The 18120-nt window shown below is 46.7% G+C and overlaps 1 protein-coding gene across 2 annotated transcripts; it reads right to left on the minus strand.

The window, feature by feature from the left end:
• Nucleotides 1-4815: 4815 nt before the first annotated feature.
• Nucleotides 4816-16404, minus strand: GFI1B (growth factor independent 1B transcriptional repressor). Of its 2 annotated transcripts, XM_068656875.1 has the most exons (8): nucleotides 16193-16403; nucleotides 12680-12726; nucleotides 10856-10984; nucleotides 9064-9210; nucleotides 8242-8504; nucleotides 7834-7971; nucleotides 7204-7369; nucleotides 4816-6832 (listed from the first exon to the last, which is right to left on the minus strand). In XM_068656875.1, the coding sequence occupies exons 3-8, from the start codon at nucleotides 10968-10970 to the stop codon at nucleotides 6654-6656; spliced, it is 1008 nt and encodes a 335-aa protein (XP_068512976.1). In that variant the 5' UTR covers nucleotides 10971-10984; nucleotides 12680-12726; nucleotides 16193-16403; the 3' UTR covers nucleotides 4816-6653. The 2 variants fall into 2 exon arrangements, with proteins under 2 accessions (XP_068512976.1, XP_068512977.1); XM_068656876.1 differs by lacking the exon at nucleotides 12680-12726 and having other exon boundaries at nucleotides 16193-16404.
• Nucleotides 16405-18120: the final 1716 nt, after the last annotated feature.

The raw sequence follows: 18120 nt of genomic DNA on the forward strand, positions 1-18120 counted from the left end.
ACTCTCCCTGTCATGGCTGAGGGGTGCACGCAGGGGGCTTGCACAGGCTGGGCTTGTCCAAGGGAGCTCCTCCAAACGTGGGGGAGCCCCTGCTGTGATCTTTGGCTGCGTAGATTTGGTCGTTGCTTCCATGGAGTAAGAGTGAAGGGGGAACTTGCTGGCCCATGCTTCTAACACATGGAAAGGGATGGCCAGATTTTTCTTCTATTCACTTAATGCTTTTCAAACTATTTTTCATAGAACGATAAAGGGTAAACAAAATGATTGTCTGTACACCAAAACTTGGCGTGGTGTTGGTCTGAAGTGCTGCAGTCGTCCTGCCGAAGCTCAGGAAGGCAGCCTGCTGGGGAAATGCTGTCCAGAGGAGCAGTTTGTTCAGCAAGCATCTGAATTGTTGGCTGCAAATCTGACTTTCTCCTTCGGGCAATGTTTCTAGGAAAACCTTCCCCTGCCCATTCCCTCGGGCCTCTGTGTTCACGTCGGCAATTTCCATGCTGCACTTACCGGTTATTCGCATGGGCTGGGGCTTGTTGGGGCAGCAGGAGTGAGGGGCTGACAGGCCTTTCCTGCCAATCTGTCTGCTGTTCAGATGAAGTGGTTGGAAAGTGCTCACTCTCCAGTTCCCTCTTTGGCTCAGGCTCTCCGATAAGGCCTGGGCTGTCCTATCTTGCCCTGGGAGCTGTTCCTCCTCCCTAACAGGCCCACTTCGCCGGCTGACAGTTAGCAGCCGGCAGTGCTTGATAAACTTATCAGACCAAAGCTGAGCCCGGTGCATGCTCAACTCCTCCCCGGCCTCAGATTTCCCCATTTCTGGGGACTCTTTGCTCTCTGCCTGCTGTGCTGTCTGGTGAGGTGACCAAAGATCACCCTCGGGCCACCAGGTTGCAATCAGCTGAAGGCCAGATTGAAAAAGGCTTGTGCTTAGGTGATGGTGTTAAAATGTGGGCGTCACGTAGGATGTTTGTAGCATCAAAATCCAGCTCTGTCTCTCCCCTTGGGATATTATTCACTGGTGGAAATGCTACTTGCATCTGATTTATCCTCTCTGTGTTTTTGCTCGCCCTGTTTCTCTGCTCATCTGGAGTTTTAGTGGTTTTAATTTTGGGGTTCTTGCTTGGGTGTTTTCTTTCTAAACTAGTTACAGAATTGGGTTGCTTTGCCGAATTAAGTTTCTATCATTCGTTATTGGTATCACAGTAGCACTCAGTAGGTTGCAGCTGAGATCAAGGCTCCATTGTGCAAGGCACTGTATGTAAAAGATAAGGAGGGGCAGCCCTGTCCCTCACTATCTTACCGTTGAAATAAACAAGTGAAATAAAAGGGAGAGGAGGAATTATCCTGCTTTTACAGATGGGGTGAAGTCTTCTGCGAGCTTCATAGAGTGCTGAGCAACTTCACAAATCCAGAGCTAATGTCTTGCCCGAGGTCATGCAGGAAATGTGGGGCAGATCTCAAGTCTCAGTTCAGGGTTGTAACCAAAAGCTCAGTGTGTCCGTGGTGACTGTTATGTGAAATGTACCAGTTCAGGAGCTGCTGCACAGATCTGTGTTTTCTACCACAGAGGCAACTGACTGATTTACCTATCCTTGCATATCTGCTGTGGCTGTTTTCAGTTGTTTCCCCTGTATGGACATGCTACTCTAGGGCGAAAGTGGAAAAACATTTCTGCTTTACAAGCAGAAATGATCTAAGAAGAAAGTTTGAGTATTTTTCTGTTTTCCTGTAGCAGCTTCACAGGTCAAGTTCTCTATCCATTCCCAGGCCAGGCCCTCAAACTGCAGGCAGGAATGTTTGTCCTATGTGAGGAGATGTGCTTACGCAGCTCCTCCTGGGACACTGGCTGATGCTTTCAGGTTTCCACTTGTGTGCTGTGTTTATGGGTTAGCACAAACCTGCCGGCAGCTGGGAGCACCTGCCGTGTCCCCCTTTCACCTGCACCATTCCCTGCAGCAATGGGGAATGGCCTGCTGTGAGGAGTAAGGGCTCTGCTTGTTTCTTTCTTTTTCCACTGAAAACACTTCCTCATGAAGTCTAGGACAAGACACAAGCAGGCTCAGCAAATAATTTCTTATCCATTGCAACCTATACCCAATTGGAGCTAAATTCTTCTGTCCTTCCCCTCAGTTCCTTTTAGACCTTCTAAGCATTGCCAATACGTGAAAACTTCAGAGTTTTACCCTCTCTAGGACTGCGCTCTGTGTAGGTTTATACAGCGTGCAGATAAACTCTGGTACGATGTAGTGCTAGCTGGGAGCACACCTTCACTTCCTGCAGGTGTCCTGTGGCTGTCTTCATCAGGAAAAGATGCATCTTGTGTCCAGATCTCAATCCACCCTTGATCACAGTGCTTCCAGGCTGCTGCTCACAGCCTGAAGGCTGTCTGGAAGACAGAGGCACACCTCTCTTTCTGACAGTTGCCCGGGGAGATTGTTTTGCATGTCCTTCATTTGCTAAACAAAACAGCCCAGAGACCAGGATTTTCTTTCCCTGGCAATAAAGGAGTGAAGGTGTGAAGAGGACGAGGGAAGTGCAGGGTCTAGGGCAGGCTCAGAGAGAGGCAAAAACAATCAGCTCTTTATCCAGTCCCAAAGATTAGTTGAGATTTTGCTTTTTGTTATCTGTTTCCTTCATTGACTGGCCCGAATGTTTTCTCGATGCAAGGCAAGATGGTGGGAAAGGGGTTATTTTCAGAACCGGGGAGAATTTGCATGTTTGGAGAACAAAGCCAGCTGTGTTTGGAGTCAGTGACAACAATGGCCTGATCCTGACGGTGCTGAGCATCCTCAGAGTGTGCCTGTTGTGTGGATTCAGTACCTCCAAGGGTCAGATGAGGTCTGAGGCAAAGCGAGGCCTTTTGCTGCACCCTATGCCAGCAGCAGCCCAGCCCTGGGGCTGGCTGTGGTGTTGAGCTCTGGGCTGACCCCACTCTGCTGTGGTATGGCTTGAGTAAGGCCAGATCTGCTTCCGTTCTCCTTCACATGCACTTCCAGAGCTTCAAACAGCACAGATGAAAGCCTGGGGAACCATGCAGAGCACAGCTTCTGGCTCCAGAGCAGGCCTGGGGCCTTCCTCCCCACCCAGGAATGGGGTCCCAAGCACTGGGCAGCAGGTTGGGAACCCTGTTGTAAGCAGGCTGTTGGGGTACACTGCTGTGCTTGTAGTGCTGGCTTCACCGGGGTTGTTCCTTGGGGTCTCTCACCTGCATTTTCCTGATCTCCCACTGCTGGGCAGGTTGGGATGGGCTCCTTGCAAAGAGCAGCGCGCAGGGAAAACCCAGGCTGGGGTCCCTCTGGCCTCATCCTCATCCAGTGGCTCTCCCTGGTCAGGGACTGCAGGCAAACCAGGGGCTGAGGGGCTCTGAGGGTTCTCCTCTGGGCTGTTGGCACCCGTTGTTCCTTTCAACACATGGCTCTTGAGGAGAAGGGAGGCAGGCGGTGTTAGCTGGTGGCCTCAACGTGGCACCTTGTTACTCTCTGGGAAGAAACTTGTATTGCAAAACTCCAAATTAATTCCCTCTTCTCTTTCTCCCTTCTCAAGTCACCTTCTGGCTCTTGTTTTTTGTCTCGCGAGTGCCTTTGCCAGCTGGCCTCTTTCCACAGCCTGTGTTTCTGGAGATACACTCACAGAGCCGGAGGGAGTGGGCCAGCCTGGCCGCCTCTGCCAGCCTTGGCCACATTTCCCTGAGTGTGGCTCTGCAGCAGCACCCTGCCTGTGGTCACCCGTGTGCTTCTTTACTCGCTGCCTGTCCACCTAAAGCAACCTTTATGTCTCCTGGGGATGTGTAAGGGTAAGGCTGGCACTGCCTCTTCTGCTCTGAGCGCCCCTTGGTAATCTTTGGGCTCAGTACCCAGGAGAGCAGCGAAAGCAGCTGCCTTCCCTGCCTGCACCAGAGCCCGGGGAAATGGGCGACAGGGCTGGGGTGAGCTGCTCTTTGTCAGGAGGGAGAAGCCAGCTGTGGAAGCACAACCTTAGGATATAACACCCCAGCCACCAGGTCAAGGCTGTGACTCCTCCGTCTCATGGAAATCAAAGATAGGGATGGAAATCCAATGGATAGAGTAACCCCTGCTCAGCAGGCTCGGAGGAAGCAGCTGTCTGATTTGTTTTTATGAGTGGTGTAACAGGCAAGCTTGCCATGGTGCCGATTGGTTTATGCCAGTGCTTCCCTCCAAACCCGAGGAGCTTGCAGTGAGTCAGGAACACCTGCTGTCCCCAGGACACAGACAGGGAAGTATGTGCCCCCGTGCCTACGTGTTTTGGGGCTGGAGGGTATTAGCTACCCAGCAGCTCAGATGCTGACATGCTCTTTAAATATTTCTATTTGCAGATTCGAGGAGGATAAGGGAAATAATAAACGTGGTTTGTATTTTTGGCAGCAGTTTTAATAAGCTGAAATGCCTTTACCTTGTCCCAGGCTTGTGCATATGTACATGTGTGAGTGTTTGTGTGTCTGGTGTCAGAGTCAGGACCTGGGACTGGTTCCTCCCTTGGGGTCCATGCCCTGGCCAGGTTCTGGCACAACCCTGCACAGGACAGCTTAGCTTCAACAGAGTGGCTCTGGCAATGCTGTCACCTGGTGTGGCTGTAGCAGCTCCCTGTCACTCTGCGGAGCTGCCTCTTTGCCCGTGTGGGGCTCTGCACGTATCCACCTCTGAGGAGATGTCCTTTGCTCCTGGGCTTTGAGCTGTTCTGCATGTGGGTTTCCATCCTGATTTCCTCTTGTGTCAGAGCCCCGGGGCAGGAGCTGACCACGAGGGCAGTGCTGTGCTGTCCCCCTTCTTTTCCACTCTGCCCCACTGCTGGCATCCCCAGAACAAAACTTCCCTGAGTACAAAACTTTATTGAAATGAATGTTTTTAACACAAAATACCCCGTGTTAGCTCAGTTACTGAGAAGGAACAGATTTATCAGATAAATCCCAGCAGGCCTGTACATGTTGTAACTGTCTGGTGTATTGCAATAAAAATATACATTAGAATAAGTATAAATATATATTTACAGTGTGCAAGGACAAGCCAGGAGCACAGACTCTGTTTTGAGTTTCCAGCATGCATATTAATGACGAACAGCTTAGGCACAGCAAAAAACAGGGGCGAGTACATTGTAGATCTTAGGAGAATGGCTTTGGATTTACAGCAGTGTAACTGAGGGCAGGATGAGGCCTTTTTTCTCTTACCAATAAATGAATTTTCCACTTGGACTGTTTTTTGCCCATGATGGCAGCCTTCTTCAATAAGCATTTGCCGTGAAATAGGTATTTCTCCAGGCCATTTCCCCCAGGTGTCATTGCACAATGCCTGTGTTCAGGGATGTTGTTATGGGGTGGTCTGTGCGCTGCTACAATGCCCCATGTAACTGAAAGCACTTCTTTTTAATGATTTTTAATGCTGTAATAATACTTTGTCCTTCCTCTCAAGAACTCAAGGGACTTTACAAACCTGAGTGAATGACTCCATCACCAAGAGGGGTGGAGAAGTAAGTCAGAGCAGTGCAGTGACTTGCCCTAAGTTATATACTGAGAACGTAGCAGAGGCTGGAGGGGAGCTAGCTCTTTACCTGTTCCAGTGCTTTACTTCAACCTCTAGACCTGGATGAAGAAGGAAGTGCCACTGCTATTTGTGTAACATTTGTGAGGTATTCAGATTATGCCAATGCGTATGGGCTAGGCTACTTCCCCTTTTAAGAGGGGCAGAAAGCATACTGCTCTGCTCCTTGACACCAGTACTCGAGGGTCATTTCCAACTATGCAGTGACACAGGATTGCCCAAGAAAAATCTAATTCAGTAAGTCCTGCATACAGTGAAATGTTGTGGGACACAGCAGCCTGGATTCTGAGAGCAGCCAGTCTCTCTTGTGTGATAGTGAGACACAGGGCTTATTAGTTTATGCCTAGTGCTGGGGCCTGGCTCTTCCTGGAGCTCTCCTGGTTGCCTCTAACCCCTGGATCTTTGCTGTAAGGTGTGGATGTAGAATACATTCAGAGTCCCCTGTTATTATCTAGGGATAGGAACAGTTTTTTTCATTATTTTCCTCCCACTCCAAGTTAAAAATACAACACAGTTCATTTGTCACTTGATCACAGTAAATGCTCTGCTGAAAGAAAGTGATTTTAGGTGTTTGTTGCCAGAATTTATGACCTGGGCAAGTCTCTGCAGAAGCCCTGTCTAGGTTGAGCACGGCTCAGCGAATGCAGTCTATTTGCATGCCCCAGCCTTATCTTGCTAACCATCAGAGCAGAACATGGTTACAGCACCAGCCTGGCACAGATTGTTGCTGCCCCTAATCCAGGAATTCCCACCTCACTGCTGGTCCCAACTGACTTCTGCTCACAGTGTAAATCCAGAGTAACAGCCACCTTTAAAGAATTCCTCTGGATTTACACTTGGGCAGGTGATGTCAGCTCTGCCCTAGTACCTGCTGTAACTAAAAAGTGAGAGCTCCCACGAGTTCCTTTGTCACGTATCAGGATGTACAAGGCCCTGGGGTGCCAGGACACCAAAGCCTTGACTTCATTAGTCTCCAGAGTGATGCAGGAATCTGTACAAGCTTAATGAGGTGGGCAGCCCCGTGCTGAATGGAGGTGCTGGGGAGGGTCTTCTTCCATGGAGCAGGCACTGGCAGCGGGATCTCCAGCAGAGACCTGGAGTCGTCCTTCACTTGAGACTGTGCTGGGTCTCCCGATGCCTCCGTAGGTCCACCTTGCGTTGGAAGCCCTTGGCACAGAGCTCGCAGCTGAAGGGCTTGAAGCCAGTGTGCTTGCGGCTGTGGGTGATGAGGTTGGAGCTCTGGCTGAAGGCTTTGCCACATACCTGGCATTTGTGGGGCTTCTCCCCTGCAGGGCAGAGAAGATGGTAAGAAAGATATTAGCAGATGGTGGAAATAAATTAGCTTTCAGCAGACTCGGGCCTGACTGGCTGTGCTTAGGCACCAGTGTTGTCAGCCCGGCTGTCCTGCTGATGTGTCTGCACTCTCCTCCAGCAGCAGAGGGTGAGAAGAACCAGAGGCTAGACAATAGCCACCTCCTTGTCACCCAGAGGACACGCATCTTAGGGATGCTACGAGCTTCAGCTGACAGCAAAGATTGATTTCCTAGTGCCTCTGGACACATCGCCAGCACAGCTTCTCTGTGTCTGGGATCTGTGTGTACATGGACCTGGTGGACTCCAGTTTTTATTTGCTTATTGGGAACATTTTGTTTCTCACCCGTGTGGATGTAAGTGTGTTTCTTCATGTCGGACTTCTGGTGGAAGCGCTTGCCACAGTACTGGCAGGGGTAGGGCCGCGTGTCTGAATGGATCAGCAGGTGCGTGGAGAGGGTAGAGGAACGCTTGAATGTCTTCCCACACATCTTGCATTCAAAACTTCTTTCCTGGTAAGGAAGAAAATCATGGGGTGTCAGTTGGTAGCTGCAGAACATGTGACAGAGCTTGAGGACTGTTAAATCATTGACTATAGTAGATTTGATAAGCAAATCTCCCCAGCTCACGGGCTGATGTGCTAATATGAAGAGGATGAAAGGATTGTTACTTATGGAAATGGCTTGCATCTTGTGATCCAGACTCCTGCACCCTTTAGAGAAGGTGAGGCACCTGAGAAGCAGTAGCAACCATCCTCCCCTCCTAATCTGAGACATTTTAAGGACAGTCTGAGACTTGAGAGATAAGAGAGCTATGATCTGTGGTTTTCAGAGCTCCTAGCATTGCCACTGGGTGCTGAAGGAAAGCCATCCTGCTTGTAACCTAGGAAAGTCACTTCCCTGATAACAAAACAACAGCTAAGGTCCCAGCACTCATCAGCTCTGGAGAGCTGATTCTCTGGAACCATGCTACCCACCTGGGAGTGAATATTGGTGTGCTGCTCCAGGCTTACAGCATGCCCGAAGGTTTTGCCACATACTTCACAAGCAAAGGGCCGGGTCCCACTATGAGACCTTCGTACATGGACCTCCAGGCCATGGGGAGTGGAGAATACCTGAAAAACAAAATGTCAGTGATTTTTCCAGGAGGCAGTTTTGTCTATATCTTTGATTTCAATTCATTCTCTTTCTTTCCTTTCGTAGGCCATGTAAACTGCGTGATTCCTAGCACCCTCGTCCTCAGCCAGGAGAACAAATGGGCACCTATTCACCTATTTCAAGCCACATGCATTGCACCTTGAGGCGAGCCACTGAAACTCTGATGTATTTGATGAAAGCTACTCCCGACCCTCCTCGTTCCTGAGGTTCTCTCCTCCATGACGCACCTTGTTGCACTTCACACAGTGGTAGGTCTCCATGTCGGAGGAGTAATGCATGCTGTAATCCAGAGGGGGCTCGGGGCTTGGCAGGAGGTGGCTGCTGTACAGGCTGACGGGGTGCTCCAGGAGGGCTGACTGCATGGTGGAAGACATCTGTCGGTAGCCGTATGGTAAGTGGAAAGTGTCCCAAGAAAAGCCAGTTTTGTAGAAGGTAGGGGTGCTGGTCGGGGTAGTGCAGTCTTTGATCTGCAGACCTGGGATGGTCATCTCTGAGTTGGTAAAGCAGAGGGAGAAGGGAGTGTCATGTCAATGCCTGCAGCTGGATACCAGTAAAATAATAAAAAAAACAACTCCCCAGATACCTTGCCTGTTTAATGACCTTGGGAGTTGCAAATTTCTTGTTCTTTGACTCAAACCCTGATCCCTGTACAAATTTCATATTTAGACTTTGATTTCAGTCTGAGGATGTTTTAGGGGGAAGGAGATGCTAAGGCAGTATTAGGCAGTATTAACCCCCTTACTAGCATCTGAACAAGCATCATATGGACACCAGCCTTGACCATATCACACAGCTATACCAGTCCTTGAGATGTAGAGGCTCGCTTGCTGGGAATGATAGCCTTGTACTTCAGGGAGATGCTGATCTAAGCCAGAAGTGTAAGGGGAAATACAGAAAGCTCTTGATGAGCTCTGCCTGGGACAAGTTTAACCAATGGGGTCAAAATAAGAGCTGCCGTTTACTGAAAATCTGGACCCAGTCACAGAGGCCTCATAAGCCAACCAGCCTAGCCCTGGCCTCTTTGGCAATTCTGGCCCTGGGGAGCAGACCTTGAGCTGAAGGTCCTGGCAGCATCCTGCTCGGGTGCTGGATGGGGACACTTTCTTCTTTCAGTTCAGAAGGGTCCTTTTCTTGTTTTGGAACCACGCAGTCTAGGTCCTGTTTCTTGCCATCCTCTGATGCCTTGTCTCCTATGGCTGTAATCACAGTAGTGTCATGGTTAGTTTATTCCACCCCATGAACCCTGTAAGAGAACCACCTGGTAAGGTGGTCTGTGTACTTATCTGTGAACTCAAGCTCAGATACGTGAGTCCACGCTCAGTTCCCCGAATCAGTGCAGAGCGGTGCAATCAGCGTGGCAATCAAGGTCTGCCCACTGCTGACAAAGGGAAATTCCAAGCAGCATAAGAGAGGCAAGGCAGAGGAAGACAGGAAGAAATAATAGAGCACTTGATGCCCTATATAACTAGAGCAAATTAACCCTAGAAGGCCACACTGTAAGAATAATTTCCTTATTTAAAAACATCCTCATTTATGAGGGTAACTAACAATCACTAACTTATTAACCTCCCCAACCCCCCCCCAACAGAGCTGAGTATTGTTAACCTGAATTTATGAACAGCTGAGCAGGGAAGCAGAGAGGGGAGGTGCCCACAGAGCCGAGTCTCCTGCCCACACTCACCTTTCTCCATGCCTGTCCCAGCCCTTAAGAGACCAACAAGCACTTGTTAGAAATAGACTTCATAGTAAGAATTTAAAAGAGAGGTCCGATACGTGTGCTGCCTTTCTGCTGAAGAGCAGCATCCATCTGTTTGTCCAAGCCCTCTTGTGCTGCAGATAAACACTAATGGCAGGAATTGAGATTGGACTGTCACCTCTTTTCTGCAATCAAACTTGTCATAGGGCTGGCCTCTAGTTCCACAGCCAGGGCCAGAACAACGGGTAAGTTGATCCTAGATTTGAATAAAGAAAATTTGAATGGTGCCTGAAGGAAGAAAATAATTGTCCTAGCCATGCTGTTGCATGGATGTCTCTGGGGGAGCATGAACAGACAGGGGTAGGACAGCAGGCATAGGCAGAAACACTGTTGGTTTGTATTGATCTGGTATGTAGCAGCCAGCCTTTCATGTGCAAGGTGCAGGACTCCTTTCACAGTGTTAGGTTATCACCAGTATCTTCTCGTTCTAGCTGTAACCTTCCTTGCAGGTCACAAGGAGGAGGTGGTAACACACTGAAGTAGAGAAAATGTAGATAAAAGATGTGGACATTGAACACAGTGGGTTAGAGATCGAGGTGGCAGAGCTGCCAGTTTGTAGAATGCCAGCCAAGCAGAAGCTCTTTTCCCAGCTGCTAATTGCCCGAGGTTGGACATCCTTCCAAATGTGACCAACTCCTCGCAGCAATCTGGTATCTCAAATCTCCCCCCAAGGGAGGTGGGAATCAACAACTGGAGCAAGAACAGAGAAAAAGGCAGGATTCTCAGTGTAATTTCCACACAGGTGGAGAACTGGCCATCAGAAACCTTGTGATCTTTTAGGGTTTCCAATGCTTGTGTCTGCCCAAAGCATACCAGTGTGGAGGATTCTCATTGCACTGTCTCTGAAATCACAAAAGCAGCAGCCCGGCAAGAAACAAAGGGAGGATCTAAATTTATTTTCAGTGCAACAGTATGGATTTGTCCTAAAGAAAGAGGTGCGGGATAACCTAGTATTTAGACTGCCATCCCTGTATGGAAACCCTTAGTTATTCTGTAGCTCATTCATCCTACTCCCTTGGCTTGCTTAATCCATAATTTATTTGCCCCGGTGTATTCTTACAAGCCCAGTGGCTGTATTGACTCACCCGTGAAGGCAGAGGAGATTGGATCCCACGTGAATACAGGCAGATCATCTTCCACAAAGCGGTGCTGGTGGTAGGTATGAGCCTTTTTGCTCTTCACCAAAAAGGAACGTGGCATTTTCCATTCACTGCCTGGGCAGAAACATGAAATGACAGCAGGTAAATCTCTGGTTTGTGGGGTAGTTTCTTGCTTGCTCCCACAGCACGTCAGTTGTGTATGCAGCAGTGATGAGAAATAAAAACCTTTCTGCTGGGGAGCCAGATAGGTCATCTCCAAGGTCCCCCCACCCAGCTGAAGAGAGGGGAGTGGTTGCTTGGGCTTAGACGCTTGCTGGGTCTTAACTTTGGGGAAAACACCTAGCTTTGGAGGGGCTGAGCAGAATAACTTACTGCCAGATAGTTTCTGCCACTAAGGTGGAGATGGGACTGCAGATTGAAGGTGGGATTGCAGATCATATTATGCTCCGTAAAATAAATAAATAAATAAATAATCCCTCACAATCCACCTCTAGGTTGAGGCAAAGGATTACTGCTGTCTGTGAAGACAGAGGTGAAGAAATGGTGGCATGCTTAAAGAGTGTGGTGTTACAGACCAAAAATATTTCAGTGGCAGGGATAGGTGAGAATCCAGAATCTCTCGCATGCAGTTCTCTGCTCTGCTTCTGTGAGATTGTCCTCTCACGGGGAACAGTGGGGACTGCTGGTTGGAGAGCGCCCATTTCAGAAAGGGGTTTTGCACACAGAGCAGTCCCACCCGTGGCATTGGCTCCTCTGCGAAATTGCCATCCAAATAATAATCACAGTAAAACCATCGAGAACGGGAAAGATGCAATGGAAAATCCCCACAGCCTTAACATGTGGTGGGTTTCCTTCTCGTTGGCCATAGCTTGAATGTTTTGTGTTGTGGCTGGCAAACACTGGTCAAGCAGAGGCAGAGCCAAAGTGCTGGGTGCGAGAGGTTACCTTTTGGATCTGACTCAAATATCATAGACCGTTGGAATGACAAGCATAAAATGCTGAAATTTAATCATCCCAAATTCTCTTGCAATGTATTTGTTATCTTCACTGCCCAGAACCCAGCCCGCCCTGTGCCCGCTCCCCGTGGCTAGTAACTGTTCTCGTGCAGACAGTACGACAACAGGCTCGATGCTGTGCGTGGCAATATCAGCTGGTGCACTATTTGCATATGCATTTGCATTTTCCCTTGTAACTGTTTGAGATAGTAGCACTAAAAGCAAATCTTGCTATATTTCATACGAAAAGTTAGCAGCCAGTCTTTGCTCTCTACTAGTGGGCAAGCGCATTGTTATTTTTTGCTTGTTTTTTTTTTTTTCTTTTTTCCTGGGAGCAGTTGAAATGCAGTGCACTTATTTACTAAAAAAGAACAATGTTTGGTCCTGTTGAGTAGGAATGATGTGAGGTGTCTACGTAAGTCAGGACAGAGCAGCGTGGGCTCCTGAAATCCCAGACAGCCAGCGATGGAAAAGGTCTGCTCTGGCTGCTCCTTCGGGTTCAGAAGTGCCTGCCCTTACCCCTGTATGCTAAATATAATTACATAGCTCAGTGGTGCTTCACTTCAGGCTTTGAGGGCCAGATTTATGATGGTGCCTGCGGCTATGGGTACGTGTACAGGAGGGGAATTCACACAGCAAAGCCTGCTGTGGACAGGTAGGTTGCCAAGCCCATTGCCGTTGGTGGGAGCCAGGTGTTCACCAGCCCCAGAACCTTCAGAAATCCCATTACAGCTCTAGCTGGCCTTATAAATCTGGTCCAGGATTCCCACTTTCGTATGTGACTTCAGCCATTTTCTCTCCTGCAATGACTCACCTGTTTTTATCTATTTCCAAGAAATGTACATGTGGCTTGAGATGAATCTGAGAAAACAGAAGCCAAGAGTGGATGTGTTAATTTAATTTTAGCAAGAGGACAAAGTACTGAGAAGGAACCATGAGCATGCACTAGAGAGAAGGGACGCTGAAGTCCAACGCTGTATTTACAGGGCTGTAACTCTCACAGGGTTCCTTCTAAGTATCATAAAGTGCATCTCTGCCCATCCTGCTCACACAGAAGTGTTCGGTGATGGCCGTAGCCCTTGCAGCAACATGCCCTGCCCAGCCGGTAGCCTCCCATCCTAGCAGAAGTGCTCAGCTCAGAGGGCACGGCAGGAGGGGCTCAGTACCAGGTGGGACAGCTGTGTGTGGAGCTGCACTTGGCAGCATAGACGTGCCCCAGATTAAAGTCCTGCCACAAGCCCTTTCTACATGGGATTTCCACTTATGTCAGAGGGATTTTCCCACCTGGTGGGCAGGACTGTGCCCACAATGGAGAGTATTCATACCACCAAGCTTTAGACATCTGATTTGTCTGCCTGAATTAACCAGTTAACTTCCCTGGGCTTCCTACACAGAGGAAGAGGCTCTGGCAGCAGGTAACTGAATGCACGAGGAAAGCACTCACACTGCACTGCCTCCTGGAAGAGCTGCTGTCCCTGCCCGCCAGCCGGAGGACCCTGAGGCATTCACCAGATAAATTTGAGGACTGGAGGTGGGTGGCATGAGTAATCTTGCAGTGTTTTACTGTAGTGCCCATGGACTAAGTACATGAAGGTGCTAAACACGGTTTCTCTTCTCATGCTGGTTGGACGTAGCTGCATAAGAATCAATGGGATTTTTCTGGATGTGTTTGCTCCAGCATATGTAAAAGACAAATTTGGGCCAGTATCTTGACTGCTGATAAGGGCCTCTACAGAGCAACACGATCTTTAATGCACTACTGAACGTTGCAAAAGGAAGTTACTTTCCCCCGCCCCATTTCACAGAGAAAACAGGAACTGGGTGCCCAAAGCATAGTTAATTAACAACTGCATTGGACTCTTTGATTCACACAACCGAGTTAGAGGAAAGCTAGAAGCACAGATTGGGAGAGAAAAAAATACTGTGTCCTTGAAACTCAGCATTATCAGTCGCAAGTGATCAACTGCTACCAGCAGCTAACTGTATTTCATAGGGACAGTAGTGCTATGGACAGCAGCCCCTGCTTAAACAATCACTGAAGCTTCCAACAGAATTTAGCTTCAACCTTTTGCTAAAAGTTACACTTTTTTTTTTTTTTTTTTTTTTTTTTTTTTAATGGAGGTTGTTCTTGCCAGCCCTTGCAGCACTTGGTCTGGCAGCCGCACAATGGAGTTCATTGCCTGGGCAAGAATGTCGTCCCAAAACACCCAAGCACAGCATTTCGTGGATTCAGTAGAGAATATAGCATCAATAGCCAGCTGGAATTGACACTCTTATTCATTTGCCATTCCTGTAGCTGTATAATAATGTTGTAGTAATCTGCTCTGAGGAAGAGATAGCCAAAACAACCCAGGGGAGGAAAAAAAAAAAAAAAAAGCTTCATTATTTTGGGTACCTAACTTGAAGCATCTGTGAAGAGCTTGTTTTTACCAGCTACAGGTGCATGAGCCAGATTTGAAAATGCACCCAGCACCTGTGTATTCCTCTTCTGTGTTCTAATTCAAAATTCCTTCAACCCCAGTGATGCTCTCTGGTGAGCATCCAAATCAAAAGTGTCTATTTGATTTTAATGGGGTGTTTTCTGTCTTCAGAATCCTAATGTCCTATGTTCCTCCTGAACCCCGGAATCCAGTATCTGAGCATGGCAGCTTGCAGTACCCAAAAACACAGGATCGGGCCCTTTGATACAATTTAGAAGAAATCAGTATTCTCTCTATATTACATTACGGGGCCATTCTGTCAGCGGTTCCTTCAGTGAGACAATTCATAATCCAAAATATTGTATTTGGGAACAGGATTGTGCCATGCTGAATCAGGAACCCAATCTGCAACACAAGTTCCATTCTAAAACTGACTCGTTTTTCTTTAAGCCCTTCTAAATTCGAGTATTCCTGTTTTCAAATTGACAAGGTTAATTGCAGAGATTAAACCCTTTTCCCCACTGCACTTGGAGGAAATACTTAATTTTTAAATTAAAGTTGATACATGGCTTCAGGTAAGCTGATAAGTGTACAAAGTTTTAGACCAAAAGAGGCTTATTTCCCTCCTGCTTAATTTATTTTTAATTTTTAGTATTGTTTTTTTCTGCTCTTTCTGGCAAAAATGAAGCTACCAAAAATAAAGAATAGCGGGTCTGTCAGAAGACTATATTTTTGTAAAAAGCACAAAACAAAACATAACCCATGTTTGAAATTTTTAAGAGCCCAAATAAGAGATTTAGTGGACTCCTTACTCTTTAAATTTAAATCATATTCAAAAAGAATTTCAGTTCTTTACAACAAAACTAATCATGCCTCCACTAGTCCATGCTTGTAAAATTTAATTTACTTGGGGCAAGTAATTTGAATGTGGCTTTTTAGTGGAAAAATGCACAGAACGTTATTCATTCTTGTGGTAAGACTGGGCAAATGGACATCATGCCAAAGCTTGGAAGTTACGGTGAAAATTTTGTTGGAGAAGTGCAATGGAAATGCTTGTGCACCTTTATTGCCTAGAAAAAAAAATGTTTAGAATACAAAATTGCAGCATTTGTTCTTTAGAAACTTCCTTTAGCTCCCGGTGACGTTGGGAATGCCGCTAGCTTTAGCAAACTGCCTTAAGCTTCCCTGGATAAAAAGACTGGTAGAGCACAATCTAACAAATCCTATTTCCCTTTAATATATACATATGCTTACTTTGTGAACTTGTAAACCATTTGTTTTCCTGCTTAATGTATTGAACCAGCCTGGTAGTATAGGAGGTATGCCTATAAATATCTAATTGCATATGCTAAAAAATTTGTTACACTAATCAGCATATACTTAGAAAGGATGGAGAGAGAACATAAAAGACAGGTTTGAAGCAAAAATCCTAACCAGGAGAGACTGAATTCTCATCTAGGAAAATTGGCATAAATTAATTGATGGCAGTAGAGATGTGCTGTTTTCTGAATTTATAGGTCTGGCTCTGTAGAAGAGCAATTAAAAGGAAAAAATACAGCACATCCTCAATGCTCAGGTACAAAAGTTTACATCTTGAAACTGCCTGCTGCATGTAGCTTGCTGGGATGCAGGTGTCTGAGACCATTGACACATCTTTTCTATTTTATTCTATTATCATTTTCCCATGTAGGAAGATAAAGCAAGTAGATGGCATATAATTTTTAAAAGTTTGACCTGTTTGATATACATAAACCATTACCATAAATGCTCAGTACAAGTGACTAACACAGGGAAACATGTTACATATTTGCAAACAGAGTAAAAGAGTAAGAAAAAGAGTATAAAACACATCAGAGAAAGGAGTTAAACATTGAAATTTGAAGTGTTTAAAAGAATAAATAAATCACCTGTTTAGGGAACTTTGCTTTACTGGATTTGCCTCAATCTCCCCAGGCAAGCCCCCAGTGAAACGTTGTCTTCTCGCTGGAGTCCTTCTTCCACTTTTTCACTTAGTTGCTGTCTGCTGAAATAGATACTTCTCCTTTTTTCTCTCTGTTTTTTTGCCCCTGTTCCCCTCCCTGATTTTTCAATCAGATTATTTGTGTCAAAATCTGGCGGTGAAGAAACAGCCAATAGAGAAGCAGAGCCCAGAAAGTATTTGCTTATCAAAACTTTCCAGGACTTTGAAAACTTGAAGAGAATTCACGATGCCCAGCTCTAAACCCTAGGGGCAGCACCCTTAACTTTCTGGGGCAGCTTTGCTTTCTGCAGGAACACTCTTCTGTCATATTGACAATGAGCATGACACAGGGAAATTATGTATCAAGCAGGCATTTGTTCTTTTTTTTTTAAAAAAAGCTTTAAAGAAATCTATATTTTTACACATTTATCCACACATCATATCTTTCACAAACAGACACACCATCTGTCTCGCATACACACACTCACTTCAGTCTCATAAACAAAACCATATAGCACATATGCACAAAATTATTATATACTAGAAAGGATCTTTTATCTCGTCAATTTCCAAGGAAAAAGGAATAAGAGCTTTCACAGCAAGAACTGAAAAAGATGTGTGTTAATCACCCTTCATTTTCCTATACGTGTGTGCAATTCATACATTTTTTAAGCACTGCTCTCTATATATACAGCTGTATATAGGATATAATTATAGACTTAAGAAAGCTCGTTAACAAGGATCTTTGCAAAAAGCTCTTCAATTCAAGAGCAATAATAAGAATTTGTTCTTCTATCGCTTGCTTTCAGAAAGGGATTGAAAATGGGTTTGCAAGTATGAAGTAACTGACTGCCAAACCTCCCTGCAAAGGTAGGGTGAAAAAAGGAGACACAGAACAGAGGCAGTGACTTTTCTCATGTCACCTGGTGATTCTCCAGTAAAGGTTAGAACAGGAGGTGAGGAGCAGTGATTTTATTTGGAGAATCCTTGGACACAACTCCTGTTTGGAGACAAATAAGGAGAGCTGGTCTTCCCAAAGGCTTGGGGGGGAAAAAAGGTAATTCCTCAATTTCACCTGTTTTCTGATTTTTCACCAATTTCCCAACCGTGCAAGTGCATACTGACATGCTGTGTGTGCCCTTGGTTATCCCCTCCTGCACTGACAGCCCGGTCTGTGCATGGGTTGAACAGCAAAGATGCCTTCTGAGAGGTTTATATATACAAGCACACACCCAGCTGCCAAGTGCTTGGACTTTGCTGTCAGACAATTGCCTTTATGTCACGGGGGTTTTCTGCTCATTGTAAGCCTTCAGATGCATGTCGCTGTTTTTCTACAGTTGGTTGCACTACGCTAGGATTCCGTGTGGTCGCTTTTCCTGCTGTAGCACAGTGTGGTGAGAGCACCAGGAAACAATAACTTTTTTTTTTTCTGCCGTGCAACAGGATCAGCTGCAGGATGGTGATCCCCTTATGGAGCAGATGCGGTCCAGAGCCACTTGGGATTCATTGCAGAGGTATTTGGTGTCTGGCTGTGAGCAGGCAGAGGGGGCCTTAGCGCTCTCTGCTGGGACAGCCACAAGTCACAGTTCTTGTCGTCGTGCCTTGCGTGGACACCGCATTGCCCCATGGCACCGGACAGGCTGTGCAATGGGTTTTGATGCAACTCGAAGATAGGAGCGTAGATTTCACCCAAATTGAGAAAGATTCAGATTTTAATCTTTGCCCATCTGTCATTTACTGAGCATAATTAATTCTTGCTGTTTATGGAAGCAAACAATCCCTTTTTCCTTTCCCTCTTCCCCTCCTTATTTATCTAGCTGTTTTGCATGAAAGAAACGTTCCCAAAGCATTGTGCTAGCAAGCTGATTTGCATCC

The sequence above is a fragment of the Anas acuta genome, chromosome 20, assembly GCF_963932015.1.
Source record: "Anas acuta chromosome 20, bAnaAcu1.1, whole genome shotgun sequence".
Classification (NCBI taxonomy): Eukaryota; Metazoa; Chordata; class Aves; order Anseriformes; family Anatidae; genus Anas; species Anas acuta.